The 24,203-nt window shown below is 43.5% G+C and overlaps 1 protein-coding gene across 2 annotated transcripts in view; it reads left to right on the forward strand.

The window, feature by feature from the left end:
* ITGA5 (integrin subunit alpha 5) overlaps window positions 1–24,203 on the forward strand; it is a 165,553-nt gene that overhangs the window by 65,697 nt on the left and 75,653 nt on the right. For both annotated transcript variants that reach the window (XM_068267157.1, XM_068267158.1), the window contains exon 2: window positions 14,258–14,388. In XM_068267157.1, coding sequence (XP_068123258.1) covers window positions 14,258–14,388 — 131 coding nt within the window. The remainder of the gene's footprint in view (window positions 1–14,257; window positions 14,389–24,203) is intronic.

The following is a 24,203-nucleotide window of genomic DNA, read 5'->3' on the forward strand; positions in this document are numbered from 1 at the left end:
GCTATACTATCTCAGGAAAAAACACACATATATAAGTAGATAAATACTTGCTCTACTTGCATAACCTATGTATTGCACAGTCTGCTTTGATTTTGATTTTTTTCCACAGTAAAAAAAGAGAAAACTCTTCTTAGCATCTCCCATTTCAGCTGTGGCTATTTTGAAGCCAATCCTGATGTAATTTCCAGGGCTGTGGAGTCTGAGTCGGGGCAATTTTGGGCACCTGGAGTTGGAGTCGGAGTTGTGGTTTCGAAAACTGAGGAGTTGTAATCGGATGATTTTTGTACAAAATCCATAGCCCTGTTAAGTATTAGACTAAGGAGTCTGATTCGAGGAGTATGAGTCGGAGCCATTTTGGATACCTGGAGTTGGGAGTCTGAGTCGTGGTTTCATAAACCGAGGAGTCGGAGTTGGAAGATTTTTGTACCGACTCCACAGCCCTGGTAATTTCCTCCCTTACACTCTTCTGCCTGATTTGACCTTCACTATAGAAAGTGCATTGTCTCAGCATGAGAAATACAGTATTGGCCAATCGGAGAGGAACAGAGGGGTGGGAGGGGAAAACTGGAGGGAAAGAGGCTTCAGCTAATCAGGCTGCATTACTTACCGTAAATAGAGAAGAAAAAAGGACAACCCAGCATGCCCTGTAACTCCCTTTTTGTGTGCACCAAATAAGTCAGGAAAACTCGGGAATGATCATGTATCAACAAGAAAAGTAATAGATTTTAACTTTTGGATTGCCTGATTAGCATCCTTATTACTTGTTTACCAGATAAAATTAAAGAATTGATTTTTGATTTTATGCCCGATAGTTACACTTTAACAGTAGTGGTGGTCATGGGCAAGCATGAACATCTTATTTATTTTGACAACTCTTCTTTATACTAAATTCATCAATATATAACTGATCAACTTGTAGTTCTGAGTTTGTTTGTTTTGTTTTGCTTTTTTTTTAAAGTTTAAAAATGTAAAGCTTGCATTGTAATCTACAAATATGACCAGCATTAGGCTGAGATAGGAGAACTGAAGTAAAAATAACGTTATGAATAAAATTGCTTATTTTTTACAGTATTTAGTTACAAATGATTTAATCAGTGGTTTCCCATTGTAGAATCTGTCCTCTCCCTGATTTACATTCTGAAATGTATCACTGGTGGAGACATTTTTAGCTCTGCCAGGTGATCTGTACAGAATGTTCGTGTTGATTGTACAATCTTACCATTTCTATGTAAAATGAGGAACTATTTATAGTATCCATTTAACTCTGTGTAGCCTGTAAAGGGAACCTGAAGCGAGTAAAAGTATTTAAAATATACACATGACTTAGCTGCAAATGAATATTGCATACTTGCCTCTCCGTCCCTCTCAGAAGCGTACCATTTTCTTCTTAAAGTGATCCCTTCCAGTTCTGGCAAGATTTTGTCAGAACTGAAATACTGTGTACCAGTTACTGTCAGTTATCGATCAACTGCTGTCAGTTACAACTGAATGTGCAAGATGATGTCCATGTTTCCCTATGGCTCAAGTGGGTGATATTACAGTTTAACAGTGTGCTGACCAGGAAGCTGTTATGGGGTAATGGCCATTTTCAGTATGGAGGACAGAGCATTCCACTGATCAGTGGACAAACAGGATGTAGGAGTGGAGAAAAAGATTGCGGAAGGGTCTACACAGGAGGTAAGAATGACGTGTTATGTTTATTTTGACTTTTAAGTTTCAGTTCAGGTTCTCTTTAACTACTGTGCATAGATTTGGTAGGATTGTACAATTGATGAGCACCTTGAGGCAAAATTGTTTGCTGCTTGGCCTTTTAGTAAGGTGGGTAGAGGAGTTGATAGGAGATGATGGCCTCATGGACACTAATCTGGTCCTAGGTACCTGCCCTTGTAGCGGATCTGGCTCTCTTACAGAGAAGCTGTTATCATGAGTATAGTCTTTCAAGGTTTCTAAACTAAAATGAAATAACAATTTGTATAGAAAAAAAAAAAATGAGCTCACAACGTGTGTGTGTGTGTGTGTGTGTGTGTGTGTGTGTGTGTGTGTGTGTGTGTGTGTGTGTGTGTGTGTGTGTGTGTGTGTGTGTGTGTGTGTGTGTGTGTGTGTGTGTGTGTGTGTGTGTGTGTGTGTGTGTGTGTGTGTGTGTGTGTGTGTGTGTGTGTGTGTGTGTGTGTGTGTGTGTGTGTGTGTGTGTAAAATTTTCTGTCTCATCCGAATGAGACTATTTTAGGAAAGTGGAACCAATTCCAGCCAGCCCCCATCTTCAGGTGTTCCTGTCCTGGGCCATACAGTTTTTCTACATACACACTTAGGTTGTGTACTGCTTATGTGAGTTTGACCTGAATTCCTCCTTTTGGAATTTTTCCTAGATTAGCATTATGTGATGACTGATAACGGGACGATCTGCTATTCTGCATTGTTACAGCCGTCCGCTCGCCGTCAGTGTTTGTTAATAGTGATGTATTGCTCCGTTATACCCATTGTGTTTGTTTCCTTCCAAATACTTTTAAACATTCCACTGCCCAGATTCCGTCTAAAGTCCATCTAGAATTCCTTGCATCGTTGTGGGTTATTCGATTGGGGGTTCCATGTGCGCCTCCCCCCTCTTTTCCTTTCTGGAGACCAAAGTTTACAAGCCAGGAACTTGCCATAGGATAATGCGGCCATTTCCGGCCTTTCAGCTGAGGCTTCTGTTTTGGGAGGAAGTAGAACAATGCCTTTCTTGGTTTTAACCCTTCATAAGCTGGGGCGTTGCTATATTGTTTGACTTTCCAGAATTCTATGAGGTAGAAAGTGACTAAGGGAGGATGTTCTGGTTGCTATGCTGATTCAGTGACTGGAGCATGCCCTCGGGCTGGGGGGGGGGGGGGGGGGGGGGGGGGGGGGGGGAAGGAAGCTCGGCTGTTTCCCGCAGGGAGGAGGCAGTCTGGGCCATTTCACCATACTAGGTGATTGATATATGTCCCGATTTAAAGCTGTTGTGCAGACGCGCTTGATTAGAAGGATGACGTACTCATGACGGAAACTGCTACTCTTCCTTTCTTCCTCTTTCTTTCTCCAGCTCTGTAAGATCCCCATTAACTCTAGGCTTTGTGAATTTAGTCACTGCCAGAAGATCGTAAAACCTTTTTTTTCCTCCAGTACGTTTTTTTTTTTTTTTTTTTTTTTTTTTTTTTTTTTTCTACAGAGGACTTGTCTGAATTTATTTTTTTACAATAGTAAAACCATTGTATCATGTTAACTTTACATTTATCCCTAAGGCCACATTCACAGTGAGGCATTGGCCTCAATTCACTATGCTTATCTCCTGTCTTTAATAACATTTCTAGAGTTATCACCATGACGATAAGGCATGTAGTATTCAGGAAACATTTTACCTTAGCAAACCTAAAGTTAACTCTTCTGTCTTTAAGTTAACTTTTCAATCCTTAAAATAACTCCAGAATTCTAAAGTTGAAGACAGGCTGTTAATTGAGTGTGAAAATGACTACAGAGGAGGTAACTTGACTACAGAGGGCGTAGGATAACTCTGTGTGTGGTGGCAAGTTTTCTCTTGCCTTATCTCCAGCATGATCTTAGTGAAGTCAGGGCTATTGTGTCCCTTGTGTAACAGGAACGCAACAGAACGAAAAAGTCGTACCAAACGTTACAGCTGCTTTGAAGCTGGTAAAGTGAAGCATACAGTCAATGAAAAGTATGATCCATACTGTTAATGTGTGCGTTTACTGGTAAAACATTGCATGCAGTGCATGACCATACTGCAACCTGTTATACTGCAACGCACGCACTGCACCGTGAATGTCGCAGTGGTGGTGTAGTGCGGTAAGCCATGACAAAGCGGACGTTGCACCGCAAGGCTTATTGCGAATGTGGCTTGAGGCAGGGAACACACTTGACTGTTTGTGCATGTTTTCTGCACAGAAAAACAGAGAACTCCTGTTAATCAATGGGCTAATTCACACTTAATTTAATTTTCGCGCGCAGAAAAAAACTGACATTCTGCATGACTCTGCACAGTTTGTCAGTTTTCTCTATCAATTACTTAAGCTGTTGTGAAAAAACTTGCAAGTTTTCCTGCATGGAAACACACATGATGTGCAGAGCAGGTACGCAGAAAAACGCACAGAAAACTGAAGGACAAGTGTGTCCCCTGCCTGAGTCTTGCTTTGTTGCCAGCTGTAGAGGCTACGCTTTCATTGGGACATTGTTACGTAGCCTACAAAAGCAGGATCTCGCAACACAGTTGAGGGGAAAAGTCGCAACGTGTTATGTTTGCAGGGCATTGCATACAGTGCATGCAGTACATACAAAGTATACTTTCTTCACTGCAACTGTTCGCTCGTTATGCTGTACCGCATTGCTTCACGTTATGGCAACAAACTGTCTCACTGCTTATGCATCATGTGACCGTACCATTAAAATATAACTTGCATTACCAATGCGATTTATATTGTAGGACATACCACAACACATTGGGATAAAACTATCCTATCAGAAAGTGATCGCCCGAGCAATGGCTCACTTTAAAGATACTGCCAGCTACAAAGCTGACTTCACATCTATGCAGCCCGGCCCAGTGATGTAGCCAAAGTGGATTGAGGTCCTGATCCCCGATGGGTGACCTACATGAAAGCATCAGGGGTGTGTATGCACCTTAACTTTAAAGCCTTATACATACATTAGTCTGTTCTCAGCCACCTGCGTAACACAGGGGTTCTCAAACTGAGTACCGCACCATCAAAATTCAGAGCCATCAAGGCCGCCCTCACCTGAAAATGAGAACCACTGGCCTAACAGATTCTCTCAGCCGAGTGCTGGTCTAGGGCATTGTTTTTTTTTTTTTTTTACTGTCCCCGCCCACTCTGTTGAGCTCCTTGCTGTCAACCCTCCCAATTATCAACAGAACTCACTGCTAGCCTGGACACCAGCAATGCGTGCCTACAGTATTGAGCCCTGAATTATTAGCCACAGGGACTCGATCCCTGGGTCAACAGTAATTGTGGGTGGGGGGCCTTCATCCCCCCCCCCCCCATCTCCCCTGTATATCAACAGTCTAGTTACGCCTATGCACAGCCTCAGCCCCGCACGATTTAAGTCTTGCATGTATAAGGCTAGGTTCCCACATAAGCTGGACATTGAATAGCCAACGGGAGCAGACAGTGTAGTGTCCACTCCAATAGTCCTTTGAAATGTATCTGCTCTGGGCACCAACCAGACCACAGCCAATAGGCTATATGGTAACTCATCTACTCTGTGGGAAAAATTGTGGATAGTACAAAAGTCCAGTCCAGACCAGTGTGAATGGATCTGATATTTAAAGTTTCACTTGTGATATTCTTTAAAATGGTAATTTACTGAGAGCTTATGAATACTCACATTACTTATCTGGTTCTTAAAGAACAAGCGACACCCATGTTAACCTAGAAACAAAAAACACATATATAAGTAGATAAATACTACTTCTATTTACATAACAGATGTATTGTGCTATCCACGCAACTATTCCTGTGAATTTTATAAAGGAGAAGCAGAAAATCCTATTCGAGGCAGTGGCCATTTTGCCAAGCTAATGCTGACATCATATCCTCCCTGACTCTTGTTTTCCCCCTCCCTTCTCTTGCTCATTGTGTATTCATTATCTGCCCTCCACCCAGAGTCTTCAGACACTCCCACTGAGGTGTATACTAGCAACTTCACTGTCTTTTTTTTTTTTTTTTTCTTTTTTCTTTTTTTTTTTTTTACACATCCAATCACTGAGTCACCTCAGCCTTGCTTGTAAACAAGTAATCAGAGGGAGTTTCTGATAAGCAGCTGGCAGGGAAATAAATGGAAGAGGAGGAATATATTCTAGATAAACTCCCAGCATTGAACTCTTTGGCACTGTTTGGCACTAGAGCCAGTGCTCCTAAAGTATGTCCTTACTCCAAACCATAACAGCAGAAAAAGTTTTGCAAGTTTTGAATGCAGGATTGGCATCTTTATCACTTAATACACTCAGACCAGTTGCTGTTGAAATTTGATTTTTATGTTGACAATACAGCTTTAAATACGCTTAATTGCCTAAATATCATGCCGATCTTCAGCTCCAGCAGTTTCAGCCACACACCTGCAACAGCAGCTTTCCTCCATATAGGTCACATTTGTTTACATTTGAGCTGGTGTAGCATGAAAGTTTTGGCGTAATAGGCAGGTAATCGGCACTTTCTAATTCCATTGGATCAGATGTACTTAGTGTTCATTAGAAATGATTCCGTGCTAGCCGGTCATCATCAGCTGCTCACCTGGCTTGGAATGACGCACACCTGTGGCTTAATAATGAGTTACAGGCTAACGCTGGTAACAGGAGAGGGGAGGGGGGTTCTGACAGAACACCTGTTCACTCATCAATGATGCTTTCTTAAGTGGTAAACCAAGCATGACAAAGGGGTAATCAGCCGAGGAGAAGAGCTCTTATTAACTGTCAGTAAAAGTTATTTCTTTTACCTACGGTCTGCTCCTCTCACCTGTAGTCCTCGCAGACTGTGGATTAGATTGGATTCTTGCACAAAATCCCGCTAACAAGATGAAGATGCCTTACAAATAAGTGAACTTGTGTGTTAAGTTTTAATGCTCTGCTTATTATGCAATTTATGTGCACCAAAAAAAGACTCTAGGCCATATGTCTTCAATATGAGTGCAGACACTTCACAAATGTACAACTGAATTTCCAGAACTGTGACATTTTGTCATATGGAAATCGAAATAAAATGTGGTGATTTGCAGATCTTGTAATCTGTGTTTCATTGAATATAGAATTAGAGATTACCCAGCAAGCTCATGGAGAACCAGAACTCCTCGGAGTGTGTAAGGGGCTACTATAGACCAAAAAGCACTCTTACTAAAATGTTACGCAAAACAAAAGTTTGCCTCCTTAACCACTGCCCGACCGCCGTATATGCAATTGGTGGCCGGGAAGTGGACCCCGCAAGGACTGGCGTACGTACAAATGGCGGCGGTCCTTGTACGGGCATGGGCGGCGCGATAGCGTTAGTCGTGACGCGATCAGCCGCCGGCGACTGGCTCCGCCCCCTCGCGCTGTAACCCGCCGGCCGTTCGGAAGCGCCGGCGGGTTACTAGCACCCGGATCGCCGCATACAAAGTGTATAATACTTTGTAATGTATACAAAGTGTATTATACAGGCTGTCTCCTGCCCTGGTGGTCCCAGTGTCCAAAGGGACGACCAGGGCAGGCTGCAGCCACCCTAGTCTGCACCCAAGCACACTTATTTCCCCCCACCCCCTGAGCGCACACAGCACCCCTCAGACCCCCCCCCCCTGCCCACCCCCAGACCACTGTTAGCACCCAATCACCCCCCTAATCGCCCATCAACACTCCCTGTCACTATCTGTCAACGCTATTTTTTTTTTTTTATTCCCTAAACTGCCCCCTGCTCCCTCCTGATCACCCCCCACCCCTCAGATTCTCCCCAGACCCCCCCCCCCCCCCGTGTACTGTATGCATCTATCCCCCTGATCACCTGTCAATCACCCCCTGTCACTGCCACCCATCAATCAGCCCCTAACCTGCCCCTTGTGGGCAATCTGATCACCCACACCAATAGATCGCCCGCACATCCGACGTCAGATCACCTCCCAAGTGCAGTGTTTACATCTGTTCTCTACCCTAAACACCCACTAATTACCCATCAATCACCACCTGTCACTGTTACCCATCAGATCAGACCCTAATCTGCCCCTTGCGGGCACCCAATCACCCGCCTACACGCTCAGATTGCCCTCAGACCCCCCCCCCTTATCAATTCGCCAGTGCAATATTTACATCTGTTCTTCCCTGTAATAACCCACTGATCACCTGTCAATCACCCCCTGTCACTGCCACCCATCAATCACCCCCTGTCACTGCTACCCATCAGATTAGACCCCTATCTGCCCCTAGGGCACTCAATCACCTGCCCACACCCTCAGAACGCCCTTAGACCCCAGCCCTGATCACCTCGCCAGTGCATTGCTTGCATCTATTCCCTCCTCTAATCACACCTTGAGACACCCATCAATCACCTCCTGTCACCCCCTAGCACACCTACCCATCAGATCAGGCCCTAATTTGCCCCGTGTGGGCTCCTGATCACTCGGCCAAACTCTCAGATCCCCCTCAGACCCCTTTCCGATCACCTCCCCAGTGCATTGATTGCATCTATTTTCCCCTCTAACCACCCCCTTAGACACCCATCAATCACCTCCTGTCACCCCCCCCCCCCAGCACTCCTATCCATCAGATCAGGCCCAATACAACCTGTCATCTAAAAGGCCACCCTGCTTATGACCGGTTCCACAAAATCCGCCCCCTCATAGACCACCGACCTGTCATCAAAATTTGCAGATGCTTATACCCCTGAACAGTCATTTTGAGACATTTGGTTTCCAGACTACTCACAGTTTTGGGCCCGTAAAATGCCAGGGCGGTATAGGAACCCCACAAGTGACCCCATTTTAGAAAGAAGACACCCCAAGGTATTCTGTTAGGTGTATGACGAGTTCATAGAAGATTTTATTTTTTGTCATAAGTTAGCGGAAATTGATTTTTTTTTTTTTTTCAGTGTCATTTTTCACTAACTGTGACAAAAAATAAAATCTTCTATGAACTCGCCATACACCCAACAGAATACCTTGGGGTGTCTTCTTTCTAAAATGGGGTCACTTGTGGGGTTCCTATACTGCCCTGGCATTTTAGGGGCCCTAAACCGTGAGGAGTAGTCTTGAAACAAAAATGACCTGTGAAATCCTAAAGGTACTCATTGGACTTTGGGCCCCTTAGCGCAGTTAGGGTGCAAAAAAGTGCCACACATGTGGTATCGCCGTACTCAGGAGAAGTAGTATAATGTGTTTTGGGGGTGTATTTTTACACATACCTATGCTGAGTGGGAGAAATCTCTGTAAATGGACAATTGTGTGTAAGAACATTTACAGAGATATTTCTCCCACCCAGCATGGGTATGTGTAAAAATACACCCCAAAACACATTATACTACTTCTCTTGAGTACGGCGGTACCACGTGTGGCACTTCTCTACACCCCAAGTGCACTAAGGGGCCCAAAGTCCAATGAGTACCTTTAGGATTTCACAGGTCATTTTGCGACATTTGGTTTCAAGACTACTTCTCACGGTTTAGGGCCCCTAAAATGCCAGGGCAGTATAGGAACCCCACAAATGACCCCATTCTACAAAGAAGACACCCCAAGGTATTCCGTTAGGAGTATGGTGAGTTCATAGAAGATTTTATTTTGTCACAAGTTAGCGGAAAATGACACTTTGTGGAAAAAAACAATTAAAATCAATTTCCGCTAACTTGTGACAAGAAAAAATAAAAACTTCTATGAACTCACCAAACTCCTAACGGAATACCTTGGGGGTGTCTTCTTTCTAAAATGGGGTCATTAGTGGGGTTTTCCGCTTACTTGTGACAGTAAAATATCTTCTATGAACTCACTATGCCTCAGTGAATACTTTGGGATGTCTTCTTTCCAAAATGGGGTCATTTGGGGGGTATTTATACTATCCTGGAATTCTAGCCCCTCATGAAACATGACAGGTGGTCAGAAAAGTCAGAGATGCTGGAAAATGGGAAAATTTACTTTTTGCACCATAGTTTGTAAACGCTATAACTTTTACCCAAACCAATAAATATAGACTGAATGTGTTTTTTTTTTTTTTTTTTTTTTTTTTTTTTTTTTTTTTAATCAAAAACCTGTTTGTCCACATTTTTCGTGCTGCATGTATACAGAAATTTTACTTTATTTGAAAAATGTCAGCACAGAAAGTTAAAAATCATTTTTTTGACATTCATGTCTTTTTTGATAAATATAATAAGTAAAAATCGCAGCAGCAATCAAATAGCACCAAAAGAAAGCTGTATTAGTGACAAGAAAAGGAGGTAAAATTCATTTAGGTGGTAGGTTGTATGAGCGAGCAATAAACCGTGAAAGCTGCAGTGGTCTGAATGGAAAAAAGTGCCTGGTCCTTAAGGGGGGTAAAGCCCACGGTCCTCAAGTGGTTAAAACAAAAGGTATTTGCGCTAGTTCAGATTGGAGTGCGCATATGTCTCCCACAATGAATCCCTGCTGAATGTGCAAATCATCCTTTGTTGTCTCTGTAAACTAGCTGCACCTCCAGAACCACCTGAATGCAATGATGTATCAGCTTGTTAAATGTACAGAGCTACAAAAATACAGCATGCATATAGACTGTTGATTGGTTGATCCTCATCAGTGCAGTGCATGTATTTGTATTGAATATAGAACACAGACAACATGGCAAATACTAAAGCTTAGGCATACTGTTTTTGTGGTACTTATCCGTTAGCCGGGCGCATCCGGCAGGTGGCGACAAAACTCCACCAGAGTTGCATCTTTCCCTACTAGCCATGTCGGCCTGGAGGGGGAATAGTAATTAGTGCCACCTGCCGGATGCGCCTGGCTAACAGATGATTACCGTTTTTGTTTTTGTTTGTTTTTTAAAGAAAACTGCTTATTCTAAATTTCATGCTAAGCTGTGGCGTAGCTAAGGAGCTCTGGGCCCCAGTGCAAGTTTTACATTGCCCCACCCTCTCCCAGCATTCTATACATAACAATTAATACAGTGCTCCAAAACCAGCCAAGGACAACAGTGTCAGGTGCAAGAAGGGGATGGGAGAGCAGCTTGTTAATGATTACTACCATTCAAAGCATCTATAGAAGTGATTACCAGCAGAGGACCAATAAAGAGCTAATACTGCCATTGAGGGAGGACTCCTATGGTCCAAGGGCCCCGGTGCGGTCGCAACCTCTGCACCCCCTATTGCTATACCACTGATGCCAAGTTATTCTGGAATTGTTGTCGCGTGCTCAGGATATACTAGTGGTTGTAGCCCTCTGCCGCTTTATCAGTTATGGATCACACGTGCATTGGCGGGAATCGCAGACTATTTTCCGCATGTGTTTTTAACGTGCAGATTTTTTTTTTTTTAATACAGTAGCCATTGATTTCAATAAAAACGCGCATGCATTGTGCGGGAAAGTGGTGCAGGTTGTATCTTTTTAATGCTTTGTGGAATAGCATAAGCCTCTGGAATACGCAGCAGCACCATAGACTATCGAGATTCCACATGCATTTTTTGTATTCGGCAAAACACTGCAGGTTTTAAGCGTGACCGCTGCTCAAGGGCCTGTTTCATCTAAGTGCGTATTTGCACTGTGAATATTCTCATTGAAACTGACTCCATGGAAATGCACTGGTTACAGTTTCATTGAATGCATTTTGCCATTGTGGCACGATGCAAAAAAATATGAATTGCATGTTTCTGTTTTCCATACAATGATTGACCACATCCAGATTTTCGCTTTAACATTCGGAACAATGCGGAAATCCGCATCCAGAAAAACTGCAGAATGCAAAATGCTTGTGGATATGGGCCCTTACTCACTCTCTGTGGTGCTGTTTTGTTTTTGATTTTTATACCTTATCCTGATCTGTTGGCAGTAGCTAATTGTGATATAATCCATCCTTGTGCTTTTCTTTTGAATTTGGCCTGGTTCTCATTGCGTTTTTGAGCCAAAAGGATCCGGTGAGCGGATCCGGTCTCCGCTTCACCGGATCTGGATGGCTCTGTCTGCGGCCCGGTTCACATAGTGAAAAAACAGATCTGATCAATGATTGACTGGATCATTTTCCACTCAGCAATACATACCTAATCTTCCGTAGCAGCCGGTGGTAGAATCTTTCTCTTCTTCCGCTGTGACTACACAGCGCGTCATGTGACTAGTCACATGACTCGCCATGTGGTCACATGACGCGGAAGAAGACTGAACCGTCGGCTGCTACGGAAGATTAGGTATGTATAAACCCTCCCTAACCCACCCGCCCGGCTGCGGCACCCTTCCTCACCCTCCTGTTGCTCAGGTTCGCGTCAGCCCATGCCCCCATCCCCCGTGGAACGGTCTGTTTCTTCACTAGTGTGAAGAAACGCTCCATTTTATATTGCCTCAATGCTGCTGCATTTTTTTTGTCCGAATCGGTTCTGCTAAGCAGCATGGTCCGGAAAATTAGGGCCTGCAGCAACTTTTAGGTCCAGGGAACGTATCCGTACCAACTAACGCATGTGAATGGATCCATAGGTTAACATTGGATCCTTTCAAATCCGTTCCGTTTGTACAGTATAAGTTCCGATCCGAAAAAAACCGCTAATGTGAACCAGGCCTTACACAACTATTCCAGTTTTCTTCCTTCCCCTGTACCAACATTTTGAAACTTTTTAAGTTGAAAATGAGTTTATATATTATATAAACTGCCTCTGTTGCGCTTTCTTTTGGACTGTTAAGCATAGCGTTTTTATATTTGTAATTATTTCATACTGTATTTCTATGTACTTTGTCACTTTTTTTTTTTTTTTTTTTTTTTATACCTGGTAATGTAGCTGACAGCTGAATGGCTTTGTGCTTGTGACAGATTGCTGTGAAGGCTGGGAATGTAGATTTCCAAGGCTGTGAGTTCTGGTGGGACGGTGACATTGACACATTCTTGATGTCATTCCGCAGTTCTGTAGTACTTGAGTAGAGCAGAATTGTTGACTTGAATAAAGTGTTAGTGGATGTGTCATTCTATTCTGTGTGAGTCAGAGCTGCTGTGCAGCTGTTACTGCCACATGTGTCCTTGTTACATCAAGAGCTGTGAGGCTGCTTCTGTCCCTGCTGATAAAATGCAGTCCACGTCCTTCCTGGACAGCACTGGAAAGTATCCCCACTCAAGAGACATGAATTCATTCCAACAGCAAAGTTCAAAATCAGTGCTATCACTTTCACTTATCTACCGGTTTTGCAGCAGAATGCTTGTAAAATGCAGAACACACCAGCAGCAGCTTCAAGTCCTTGTCTACTTCTAATCTGAGCGTAAAGGTGGCCAGACACAATGCAATAAAATGATCCAATTTTGCAGCAATTCGATATTTCTGAATTGGGAGTGTTTTTTTTTTTTTTTTAAACCCTCTCCTCCTTTTTGATGGGGGGGGGGGGGGGGGGGAGGGGGAGAGGAATTGAACGTGTTCCATTGGTCAGATTTTTCAAATTTTACAATAAGTCAGAAAAATTGCTTGTAGTTCTTGAATTGAAAAGATCTGAATAAAATTGTACACTACACAGTTTGCAATTTGTACAGTGTAAACTGTACAATTTACACTGCACAAAAGAGCACAGCCCACGCAACTTAATGGGCATATTCACACCCCTGTATTGCAGTAGACTGCATGATTCGCAGTGTATTTCTGGATAACACTCATGTACCGTTGTAACTGACTATCCTTTGCAGTGGAGAGTCCATTGACGTTTTTGGGCTTTGTCTCTCACCCCCAACCCCAAATCCTTCAATATCCCTTAACGTTTCCCTTACATAATAGTAAAAATATCTCCCTGCCCCCCCCCCCCCCCCCCCATACCCTATTCCTCAATCCTAGCTTGATACTGGAATAACAGTAGAATAACACAGGGCCGGTACCCAGACATTACAGCTGGCACTAAAAACCCATTCTTGGTGTTATTTGCCACTGGTGGTGCTCAACTGTGGCTGCGTTTTTTATTAATTTTTTTTAAGGCCTTACGTATCCTGGAACTGCCATATATTGAGTGCCACTTATCTAGTGTCACAGTACTGCATGGTGAAGAGGAATGTCCTTTAACAATGGCTGCCCAGAATAATCTGTTGGGAGCTGTAGAAGGCCAGAGATCGGCTGTTTCCTTATTTCAGCGCTGCGTAATATGTTGGCGCTTTATAAATACAATAAATAAATAAAATAAATTTACTGGACCTCCATAGAAACCGGCCAGATAGAGGTTCACCAGCATACGAGGCAGGGACTGCAATAGGCCTTTTCACCTATAAATTGACAAATATCAACATTTTTAAAGGGTTGGACCTTGAATACACTTACTAACATATATATTACATTGCAAAAGTGGTAAGTAACCCTCCCTCCTGCCTCTGTGTGGATCCAAAGGTACCCAGCTGCTTATCGGAAGCCAGATAGAAGGTACAAAATGTTGCAATGCCAAGAAATAAGGTAGGCTAGGCATTAATCCATCAAAGGACCATTCCATAGGCATTATGTTTACGGTTGATTACAACTTCTTAAGTTCTGTTTTATACATATTTCTGTATGTTGAAATGCTGAGCTGCATTCTTTATCTATAGTGTAGTTTTAATAATGGTTTATATATATTTTTTTTCTTTTTACAGTGTCAGTATTTTAGTTGGAGCTCCCAAGGCCAACACAAGTCAGCCCGATGTGCAGGAGGGAGGAGCTGTGTACGCTTGTCCCTGGCAGAGGAATGGCAGTGACTGCACTTACATTCAGTTTGATGCAATAGGTAGGTGACTACTAATATTCTTTTCTTCCCAACTTTATCAAAGTTAGACGCTCAGTCTTTATGGTCGCTCACCACTTATGGTTCAGCAATGATTCAGCCTCTGGGTTGTAAGGATTAAGAAGGGCTAAAAGCGGGTTAGACTGCCAACCAAACAGGAGGGACACTCCTACTGAGATGTTGCAGAGTGGTTACTTCCTGGTTTTATGGAAGCACAGAAAGGGTTAAAGTCCTGCTTTTTACATATAGCCTTTAAACCGCAACTTGACCTTCTCCTCCACTAGAGGTTTTTGGAGTACAACCATGGTAGGTTTTATATAGCTATGTATGTCTCCCTTCTGGATAGACTTGGTCTTGCATCTTTTTTTTTTTTTTTTTTCTCTTTTACGAAAAGTACCCTATAATGGTACAATGTTTTGTGAACAATCCTACTTTAGATCAAGTGTTTTATATCCTATCCTATGAAAATGGAGAACATTGTGGGCCCAATCGATCCTGAATCAATGCATTATTGTCTGCTTAAAAGTTAGTCTGTAAATTGTACCCAAGCCAAAGCTCTGGTACAAATTGAGATATTTACCTAAAGAGAGGGAAGCCTCAGGATCCTATTGAGGCTTACTCCCTGCTCTGATGTCCCCTATTGCTGAGTCCCTGTCTCTTTTTGCAGGGTAGCCGAGCAGTAGCTGCGTGAGCCCGTCTGCACATGCACAGTAAGCCAGCACAGTGGAGTCCATGCTACTGCGCATGTGCGGCCATGTTTGCGTGTGTACTGCACAGCCACCCTGCAAGAAGAGAGGCTGCGCAGCCTCGATGTGGAGAGGTGCAGCGCTGTGCGACTGTTGACATTGAACCACCGAGGGAAGCCTCAATGGGATCCTGAAGCTTCCCTCTCTTCATGTGAATATCTTACTTTGATCCCAAGCGCTTCAGCTCGGGGTCACGTTAAGCGTGGCAGATTTTATTTTTTTATTTTTTTTATTATAGGTCTGAAGAAAATTAGTTTTGATATGATGGCAAGTTGGATTCTGCAATGCTGTAGATTAATTAAATATGAGCTTTGCTTTTGATCTTAATATTATCGAAAATAGGATTGTTCATGAAACAACCCCATTTTGTTAGTGTTTGATTTTTGTTACAAATTTCAATAAAATCTTTGAAAATGAAAAAACAAAAAAAATGGGTACCCTAAAAAGTATTTAGAGGGTGTGCAGAGCTCTTACTTTAAACTTTTTTTTTTTTTTTTTTTTTTTTTTTTTTTTTCCTTTTGGTAAGCAAACAAAAACATACAAAATCCTCTAGATGCCTTCAGGCAGTCTGACAAGTGTGCGGTGAGGTCAGCTCCTTGATGTGAAGATGGAGTGTTTGAAGCTACACCTGTAGGACAACTTGTCAGAGCTTTGGCATGAGCACAGTGGATTAGAGGCAAATTATAATGCAGCTTTCATTTCTGTGCTATTCACTTATAATTTACACCATTTACACATGTCGTAATGCTTTGAGATGTGTGTTTTTTTTTTTTTTTTTTTAATCACACAGCAAGGTGATTCATGCTTAAGGCTATGCTAGAGTGTTTTCAGGGATGCCTCTATTTACAGTAACATTGAGAGAAATTAGCAGTAGCCTGGGGACACTCATGGCAAGCTCTACTGAAATATGCAGGGGCTGATAGTGTGCAGAATGCTGAAGGACCGTCATGGAAAGGTGATGGGATATCTAAGGTTTCATAGGGGTTTCCAATGGATTGGAGCTGTTGATTGGGAGTTTCTTCCTGCATACAGCTTGTTTATGGTTGCATGCTTATTTTGGTTGAAAAAAGACCTGAGGCGCATGCGCGGGCTTCTCTGAGATGGCCGCCTGAGAGAGGAGCTCCCGACCCACCGCCGCTATTCTCCGCCGCACCTCCGCTGACAGAAGCCACCACAGCGCGGCTGTCTCTCGTTCCTCCTGCGGACACCCTCGTGCACCGAGGGACATGACAGGCAAAGCTCCCACTAAGCCCGGAACGGCTGCAGGCACGATGGACAGATTCCTCTGTCCCCCCTCCCAAGATGGCGCCGATGCATCCATCCAGCCACACTCAGGAACTCCACCCCAGCAAGGTAACACAGCGCAGGCTGAAATGATCACTGCCACAATGCTAGAGACTACCCTGCAGAAGCACTATGAAGCTATGCACTCCTCACTCCAGTCCCTGATCCTAACAGCAGTTAATGAGCTGAAAGCCGAGATAACTGACATTGGGTCACGCACAAACGCACTGGAATCCGCGCTAGACACCATTGCAAATAAACAAGCTAACATGGAAGACGATCAGCGCGTAATGTCCTCTGACTTGAAAAGTCTCCGCTCTGCCCACGAAGACTTAGAAAATAGAGAACGCAGACAGAATGTACGTGTGAAGGGCATATCCATGACTGTCACTAATGAAACCCTTAATGCACACTTGCTGGAGCTTTTCTCTACAACTGTCCCCGATCTCCCCCCTGAACTTTGGAGAATGGACAGGGCTCACAGAGCACTGGGTGAGAGGCAGACTGCTGCAGGCAGGCCTAAGGACGTCGTTATCCGCTTACACTACTATGAAGCTAAGGAGGCACTATTTAAGGCCTTAAGGAATATTCCGAAGCTAGACTTTAAAGGGGACACGGTCTCTATATACAACGACCTCTCTTTAATAACCCTGGCCAAACGCAGGTCCCTCAGGCCCGTCACTCAGCTGCTCCGAGAAGCGAAGATCTCCTATCACTGGGGATTCCCCTTCAGATTAGTCGCGATTAAAGGAGGAATGACTTTCTCCCCAACTGACATTGATAATGCAGACTTCTTCGTTAAGCAAATGGGCCTGAGACTACCCCCCAACCATCCGCCTCCCAATCACAGATCTCCAGAGGTGTCCCCCCCCCACGTAAGGTCCGCCACATCTCCGAGTGGACCAAAGTTCCTCTACGTAGCTTCTCTCCTCAGGCCCCTCCTGAAACTATGGACGCCCATCCCTCTTGAACAAGAGCGGACAATACAAAAGTGAAGACACTATATAATGTCCCCCCCCCCCATCGTTAGGGGGACCGGCTACTTAAACCCTGATACCTCTAGTCATACAGTATTCAGAGGAATATCCTTCCTTTGGCTCTCTGCTACTTATATATCAGCTATGATAAGTAATGTTACCTTGCTTATTCTATGTTGTTTTAATCTCTTTGATAATTCTTAATGCTATATATAATTTTGGCTTAATACCTGTCACCAAGAAATATGATCTCAAAAGTCCCAGAAGGCCACATATGCTAGCTCCGGCCCTCGGGTGACTACTTGGGAACCCAGTATGTTCCTCAGGAGGCTCCCCAGAACGGGGGGTTCTGTTTTTTCAGGGCCCCCCCATCTGGGCACCCTCGATTAAGCGGCTTAACTATGCCGCTCTGATTTGTAGCCACGTCTTTTATAGTGGCAACTACATTGTTCTTATGTTATACATAGTTCTGTACTTTCTATCTTGTTTATGGTTTATTGTTTCAACTTCTCATGCCAATTCAGGTCGGACCCTTACTAAAGCTACCTCTCTCCCAGCGGACTATGGTTAGATGCTTTACGATCAATGCCAAGGGACTTAACTCGCCCCAGAAAAGACATGCCCTCATTAAGGACCTAAAGAGGCTGGAGGTAGACGTGGCAATGATACAAGAGACCCACTTTAAACATAATGATTCCCCCAGATTCATCAGTAAGCTCTACACAGAAATATTCCTATCCTCGGGCCCTCAAAAAAAGGCTGGAGTAGCAATCCTACTTAAAAAGGACGTCCCTCTCCAAATCATTCGCACCATCACAGACACACAGGGAAGATACCTAATACTTAAGGGTTCAATGGCGGGAAAACCTATAACAATAGCCACTGTCTATATCCCGAACACTAATCAAACTTCCTTCCTTTCATCTTTCCTCTCAAAATTACAGAAGGTGACCGAAGGCCCTCTACTCCTAGGAGGAGACTTTAATTTAGCTTTCTCCCATCACCTAGACAGATCTTCAACCTCAAATTCCTCTCCCTCCCCCCTACATGAAAGAAACTCACGACAATTCAGAGTCCTAATGAGAAAACATCAATTGCTAGATCTCTGGAGAATAGTCCACCCTAAATCCATAGAATTCACCTTCTTTTCTCCCCCCCCCCATGCCTCAAGCTCCAGGCTAGACTATTTCTTCGCCCACACCTCAATAGTTTCTATCCTGTCGAACTCCCAAATCCATCCGGTAGCTTGGTCAGACCATCAGGGAGTATCTGTAGATCTCGACTGGTATGCTAACCCCCATAAGCCCCTCCACTGGAGGATTAATGAATCCTTACTTCAGGATAAAACTCTAATCTCCAAACTAAACGATGACCTTCAGTCATTCTTTACTACTAATATCCCTTCTGTCGAGTCCTTTGGAGTGGTATGGGAGGCCCACAAGGCTTTCATACGGGGGGTACTAATAGCAGAAGGAACAAAGAGGAAGCGTATGAACAGCTCCCTACTCCGTGACCTCTACCGAAAGCTTACAGAGGCTCAGGACTCATACAAGGATAATTCCACCTCCGAAAATTTTGCTAATATCCAAGCCATAAAATTGGAAATCAAACAAATACAGCTGACTCAACTGGAAAAAAGTCTTCGCTGGACTAGGCAGTTATTTTTTGAAAGGGGCAATAAGCCCCATACGATATTAGCTAGGAAACTAAACCCCAGAAACTCACAAACCCAAATATACTCAATGAAGGATCCTGAAGGCACCACCTTCTACGACCCTTCTAAAACTGCCAATATATTTACTGAGTACTATAAAGGTCTCTATAATCTTCCCAACTGCCCCCAGAGCCCTTCCCAACCCTCTCGTATCTCCACCTTCTTAGACCCTTTAAATTTGCCTAAGCTTACCACCTCTCAACTAACTCTTCTAAACTCCCCCTTCACAATAGAGGAATTTGAGGAAGTTTTCAAAAACCTTCCCTCCTGCAAAACACCGGGCCCAGACGGTCTCTCGTACAAATACTACAAAATATTTAAACCTGTGCTCCTCCCCCATCTAGTCACATTGGGCAATAAACTTCTATCGGGAAGCAAACCCCAGACTCATTCCTAAGGTCCCTGATCACAGTTATCCCTAAACAAGGGAAAGATCCGTCAGTACCTCAGAGCTACAGGCCCATATCGCTACTAAATTCTGACTTGAAACTTATTACCAAAGCCATGGCCAATAGACTCAACCCCATACTGCTGTCCCTCGTTAACAATGACCAGGTAGGATTTATTCAGGGAAGACAGGCAGGAGATACTAGAAAAGCTATAAACCTCATAGAACTAATGGGAGCCTCTCGGAGGCCCTCCCTGTTATTGAGTCTTGACGCTGAGAAGGCCTTCGATAGGCTCTCATGGCCTTTCCTGTTTTACTCTCCTAGAACATCAAGGATTCTCAGGCCCTTTTTATACCTTAGATTCCTCTACTCTAAACCCACCACTTCGGTCAAACTCCCTGCAGCCTCTCCCACTTTTTTCCCCATAAGAAATGGCACAAGACAGGGGTGTCCACTCTCCCCTTTACTCTTTGCTCTTAGCATAGAACCCCTGGCTTGTGCCATTCGCAAGAACCCAGACATCAAAGGAGTCACACAGGGCAAATGGGAACACAAAATTTCCCTCTTTGCAGACGACGTTCTACTGACCATGGTAGACCCCCTATTGACCCTCCCGCCCCTAAAAGAGTACTCAGAGAATACGAAGAACTCTCAGGATATAAGCTCAACCATGACAAAACAGAAGCCCTCCCTATCAATATCTCTCCTCCTCTTCTTGAGACACTTCAGGCATCTTACAATTTTAATTGGAAAAAGCATTCTCTAAAATATTTGGGTATCTTCCTTACAACATCATATAATTCCCTATATAAACATAACTTCCCCCAAATAATCCACACCATTATTCAAGACCTCCATAAATGGGCCAAATTTAAGATTTCATGGATTGGGCGACTATACTCAGTTAAAATGAATATACTCCCCCGTATTTTATATCTATTTGAAACCCTACCAGTAACAGTCCCTTCAACCCAACTAGCTCTACTACAACGAGAAATAGGTAAATTTCTATGGAACAACCAGAGACCAAGGGTCTCCAAAAAAGTTATGATGGCTATGAGGGACCAAGGGGGTCTAGGCCTACCCAACATAGCTTTCTACTACAAAGCAGCTCATCTACGCCAAATAACCGAATGGTCAGACTTCACAGTTAAAACTAAGTGGGCATTAATAGAAGCCACCCAAGTCCTACCCTTTTCATTGGCCTCATTCATCTGGCCTGACAAAGCCCATTCCCCTCCAGCCTCTTTGGGTCTATCTTCCACTAGATTCACCATTCGCATTTGGTCCTCCATCCCACCAGAAACTGGTCTGAAGGCCTCGCATAAACTAATACCAATTCTAGGTAATCCTAAATTTAAACCTGGCCTTGAACAGGATTTTATGGCAAGATGGTACTCGAGGGGATACTTCAGGCTACATGACTGGCTACAACCTAACTCCACAAACTACATAACTTACGACCACCTGTGTGAAAAATACCCCTCCTCACCTAAACTCCTATACGAATATAACCAGATTTCACATTTCCTGAGGTCCCTAGTTCCAAACCCTTCCTCCATTAAGGCTACAACGATCTACGAAAACCTTTGCATTCACAAAGGGCACCAAAAAGGCCTCATCACTCAAATTTACTCTCTCCTCTGCACTAATTCCTACTCCCTATATCCAACCCATGACTATATGGCTAAATGGGAATCTTCCCTCTCTCAGCCTATTTCAAACAAGGATTGGGAATCCATCTGGCAGAATGCCAAGGATTCATCAATGTGCATCCAAATTAAAGAAAATATATACAAGATACTGTTCAGGTGGTACCTGACTCTCGCTACCCTCTCACGTATATATCCAGACTCCTCGGATCTATGTTGGAGGGGATGCGGGCTTAAGGGATCAATAGAACATGTCTTTTGGTACTGTCCCCTCTTAACTCCTTTCTGGAGTGAAATCCAAAATCTGATTTTCAAAGTCTTGGACTTAACAATCCCCCTAGACCCCATTTTCATGTTGCTTGGTAAATCCGTCCCTCAAGCCCGAAAATTTGAGAGAATATTAATAATCCGCATCCTCACTGCAGCCAGGCTTTCTATAGCCTCTAACTGGAAAAAAATAGCCCCCACCCGAATTGTCGGAAGTCCTAGCAAAGATTAAGTGGACGAAACTTATGGAGCAATTAACTGCCTCCCTTCGGGACACTGAGGATCGATTCGATAAAATCTGGGGCCCATGGGAACTCTACCTAGATAATGGCTGATAGAACTAAAACTCCCCCCCCCCCCCTTACCCCCCTGGAACACGGGGCAGTAAGTCATCTTGGCTCTATATAACCTACCACTCTCTGCTTAAGACCTGGGATCCGACCTGCTCATTTCAAATGTTGTTTCTATACCTGTCTCTGTTTTGTTGTTGTTTTTTTTATTTTTCCTACTGTTATAGGTCATTGTCACTCAAATAGACTCAAACAAAATAGGCGATGATCTATGGACCCTGGTACACGTGGTTTTCTTTATCCAATTTCCCCCCAATCTAGGTATACTACCAACGGACGATCATCTACAGATCGGTATAACCATTTTAAACCAACTTAAGAGACTTGAAACTACCTTACATAAGGACACTGTTCTTCTACCGCACTTAGTTATGATAATGTCAATTTTCATGGATGTAAACAAGTTCCTCAGCTTTGTATAACCTCTTATACCATAGGAATTGAGGGTAAGATTCTCCTACCTTGTACAAATATACCTCTTGTACCTGTTGACATATGCTTTTGAACTTAATAAAAATAGTGTTACAAAAAAAAAAAGAAAAAAGACCTACATCCATAGAGTTCAACCAATAAATAAGGTACAACACCATCCTGCACCCTCGCATACCCCTGTTGATCCAGAGAAGGGCGAGAAACCCTTACAAGGCATGGTCCAATTAGCCCCAAAAGGGAAAAAAATCCTTCCTGACTCCAGATGGCATTAGATAAAATCCCTTAATCAACACCACTGGGCATTACCTAGTAATTATAGCCATGCATGTCTTTCAACACAAGGAAAGCATCTAAGCCCCCTTTAAATGCAGATCTAGAATTTGCCATAACTACTTCCTGTGGCAATGCATTCCACCTTTTAACCACCCTTTTCCACTAGCGCGTTTGCGCTGGCTGAATCGGAAAGTCGCAAACCGCTAGCGATTTTACAATCTCTACAGTTTGCTTTTTAACATAGGAATCGCGGTAGGTCATTTCCACTACCGCGATTCGTTTTTTACAGGAACGTGAACGCGCGGCGGAGCGATATTTGCCGCGATTTTGCTATGCAGTGCATAGCAAAATCACGGCTGCAAACGTCGGGAAATCGCAGGTAATTTTTTAGCTTTGTGATTCAGCAATTGAACGCTAGTGACTGCTAGTGGAAAAGGGCCCTTACTGTAAAGGACCCTTACCTAAATAAATGGCTAAAACATTTTTTCCTCCATGCACAATCATGTCCTCTAGTTGTGAAGGTCAAGGGACAAAAAGCTCATCTGCCAAGCTTTTATATTACTCTTTGATGTATTTATACATGTTAATTAGATCCCCCTCTAAGGTGTATTTTCTCTACACTAAAGATACCCTTATCTAACCTTTTTTGGTGAGACCTTCCATCTCTCGTATCAATTTTGTTGCTAGTCTCTGCACCTGCTCTAAAACTGCAATATCTTTCCTGTAATGTGGTGCCCAGAACTGAATTCCATATTCCAGATGTGGCCTTCTTCTGAGCTTATACATGAGCCCAACTTTTGGGGCAAGTTTCCATGGTTTCCCTATTGGTGGTTTGGTCGGGAGCTCGGAATCTATTTGCTTAAGAGTATGATGGCTCCTGTGGGTGGGTTGTTCGCACCCTGTGGAAATAACTGATCGATGTGATAAGTTCAGGTTCATTCAATGTTCACCGTCACATCCAGTCATTTGACAACTGATTATTGATTGGATCATTCATTAATTGGGAGTGAGAACTTTGTGCATGCAGATCCTTGCACCACATGAATGGGGATTCTGTATATAGCCGAAAACACAGGGCGGGCACAGGTGTCCTTCACCAAAATACTTTTTTTTTTTTTTTTTTTTTTGTCGGCAAATGGTATAAACATAGGTAGGTGGCAGCGCTTCCCATCGGGGGCCTCCTCTGTTTATACCATCTGTCCTATGGTGAAGTGACACCTGCGCCCACCCTCTGTTCTTTTGACTTCATATCGGATGTGCTGTATTGGCGGAAGCATGGTGTTTGTGTAACCTGAATGAAGTTGTCTTCTTCTACAGACTTCGCCTTTATGCTGAGTGCTGGTCCCTTTCTATATACGTAAATGTGAGTCTGACCCACAGATGCAATAGGACTAATATAATAGCACGCCTGGTCTCTTGATACCAGCTGGATGCTGAGCTTATGCTGCAAGCAAAATTAAACCCTGGTTTCATGTTCAGGCAAATGACCTGTACCATCCCAGAGATCAGAAATAAATGCAAGTGCGCTGAAAATACCTCACTGTTAAAGGGTGCCTGAAGTGTTGTGACGAGATAAACCTGTGAATGTATTGTCCCAATATAACTTTAAAATTAGGCTTTTTTTTTTTTGTTTTTTTCTTCCTTCTTCCATCCAGTTCATCCCACCTAGCTTCCTGGAAGAGGTTTAGCAGGCATCTGAGCTTCTAGTATACTCCAAAAATAGAAGCAGCAGTG

This window comes from Hyperolius riggenbachi, chromosome 2, assembly GCF_040937935.1.
Source record: "Hyperolius riggenbachi isolate aHypRig1 chromosome 2, aHypRig1.pri, whole genome shotgun sequence".
Classification (NCBI taxonomy): domain Eukaryota; kingdom Metazoa; phylum Chordata; class Amphibia; order Anura; family Hyperoliidae; genus Hyperolius; species Hyperolius riggenbachi.